This window comes from Athene cunicularia, unplaced genomic scaffold, assembly GCF_003259725.1.
Source record: "Athene cunicularia isolate RWA unplaced genomic scaffold, athCun1 SCF_88, whole genome shotgun sequence".
Classification (NCBI taxonomy): domain Eukaryota; kingdom Metazoa; phylum Chordata; class Aves; order Strigiformes; family Strigidae; genus Athene; species Athene cunicularia.
The window spans coordinates 1-1,952 of record NW_020799521.1 but is presented as its reverse complement, the minus strand read 5'-3'; the positions used below and the strand labels follow the sequence as shown (position 1 = coordinate 1,952).

The window sequence follows — 1,952 nt, the reverse complement described above, 5'->3', positions numbered from 1 at the left end:
GTGAGCCCCGACTCGGTGCAGCTGGAGTGGAGCGTCCCCGAGGGCACCTTTGACTCCTTCACGGTGCAGTACCGGGATGCCCAAGGCCAGCCCCAGGTGCTGCCCGTGGACGGGGGTTCGCGCACGGTGACCGTGCCGGGGCTGTCACCGTCCCGCCGCTACAAGTTCAACCTGTACGGGGTGTGGGGTCGGAAACGTCTGGGCCCCGTCTCCACCGACGCCGTCACAGGTGAGGGGGGCTCTGGGCCCCAGCTGTGTCCCCTTTGGGCTCTGGATTTGGTGTAGGGCAGGAGGTGGGACAGGGCCTGTGCTGGTGCCGTGTGGTTGTGGGAAATGGGAACCTGTTGGTCGCTGCTGGGGCTGGGTGGAGGTTTGGGTGGATGCAATTTTTGAGGGATGGAGGGATGGAGTGTGGGATGGTCTGAGGATGGATGGAGGGATGGGCGGGTGGATGGTTGGATGGACGCGTTGTGAGGTGGGCGTATGGAAGTGTTGGATCCCGGAGGGACACAGGCGGAATTCATTGGACGTCGATTTGGGCAGAGGAGTGAGTGGTCAGGTGCTGTGATGGGTCAGTGGAAGAACAGATTGAGGCACATTTGTGGGAGAAATCTGCTGTGAAAGAGATTGGATGGAAACAGCCGGGTTGGATTCTTTTTGGTGGAAGGGATGGATGGATGCATGGATGGATGGATTTGTAAGTAGAAGATTTAATGGATGAATACATGGATTGTTGGTTGGATGAGGACCTGGCTAATTATGGGATAGATGAAAGTTTGAAGAAGGAATGGTTGGCTGCCCGGGTGTATCGAGATATCACAGGATCAAATGATCATCTGGGTTGGAAAAGCCCTTGAGGCTCCTCCAGCCCAACCATGACCCTCCCCTGGACCCTTCCCAGCTCCCCCAGATCCCTCAGCGCTGGCTCAGCCCGACTCTTCAACCCCCCCAGGGATCCCGGAGACTCCCCCCTGCCCTGGGCAGCCCATCCCAACGCCCAACAGCCACTTCTGCACAGAAATCCTTCCTCAGAGCCAGCCTGACCCTGCCCTGGGCAGCTTGAGGCCATTCCCTCGGGGCCTGGCGCTGGGGCCTTGGCTCCAGAGACTCATCCCCCCTCTCTGCCCCCTCCTGGCAGGGAGTTGCCGAGGGCCAGGAGGTCTCCCCTCAGTCTCCTCTTCTCCAGACTGAACCCCCCCAGTTCCCCCAGCCGCTCCCCAGCAGCCCTGTGCTCCAGACCCTGCCCCAGCCCCGTTGCCCTTCTCTGGCCACGCTCCAGTCATTCAATGGCCTTTTTGGGGTGAGGGGCCCAACACTGAGCCCAGGGATCGAGGGGCGGCCTCCCCAGGGGGCAGATCCCGTCCCTGTCCCTGCTGGCCACGCTGGTGCTGTCACAAGCCAGGATGCCCTTGGCCTCCTTGGCCCCCTGGGCACGCTGCTGGCTCCTGTTCAGCCGGCTGTCAATCAACCCCTCCAGGCCCCTCTCTGGCTGTCAGATCTCCAGCACCTCATCCCCAAAGGGATAGTTGATCAATTGATGGACGAACAGATGGGGATGCTGCAACTGTGGCTGCTTCCTGGACAGATTGGTTGACAGGAATTTCTAGATGTGTGGTTGGATGAAAGGATAGAAGAGTGGGTGTGTGGACGAATGGATGGATGGAGGGAGGAAGGGAGGGATGAATGGATGGATGGATGGATGGATGGATGGATGGATGGATGGATGGATGGATGGATGGAGGGATGAATGGATGCATGATGAACTGGCTGACCAGAAACTGCGTGTCGGAGGAGGGAGCTGGTTTACTTGGTCGATCTCTGCGATGGTTGGGTGATGGGGTGGATGATTGGTCAGAGGGATGGTGAGTGGAAGGGTCAGTGTGTGACTGGCTGGAAGGGTGCTGGGTACAACAGTGTTAAGGATGGGTGTAAGGCCAGGTGGGTGGAAGCTG

The 1,952-nt window shown here is 59.4% G+C and overlaps 1 protein-coding gene across 1 annotated transcript in view; it reads left to right on the top strand.

Moving 5' to 3' along the window:
* Positions 1–229, top strand: part of LOC113490976 (tenascin-X-like) — a gene marked incomplete at both ends in the record, with an annotated part of 17,225 nt that extends 16,996 nt beyond the window's left edge. Inside the window, one exon of the mRNA XM_026867594.1 lies at positions 6–229. Coding sequence (XP_026723395.1) covers positions 6–229 — 224 coding nt within the window. The remainder of the gene's footprint in view (positions 1–5) is intronic.
* Between the last annotated feature and the right edge of the window lie 1,723 nt (positions 230–1,952).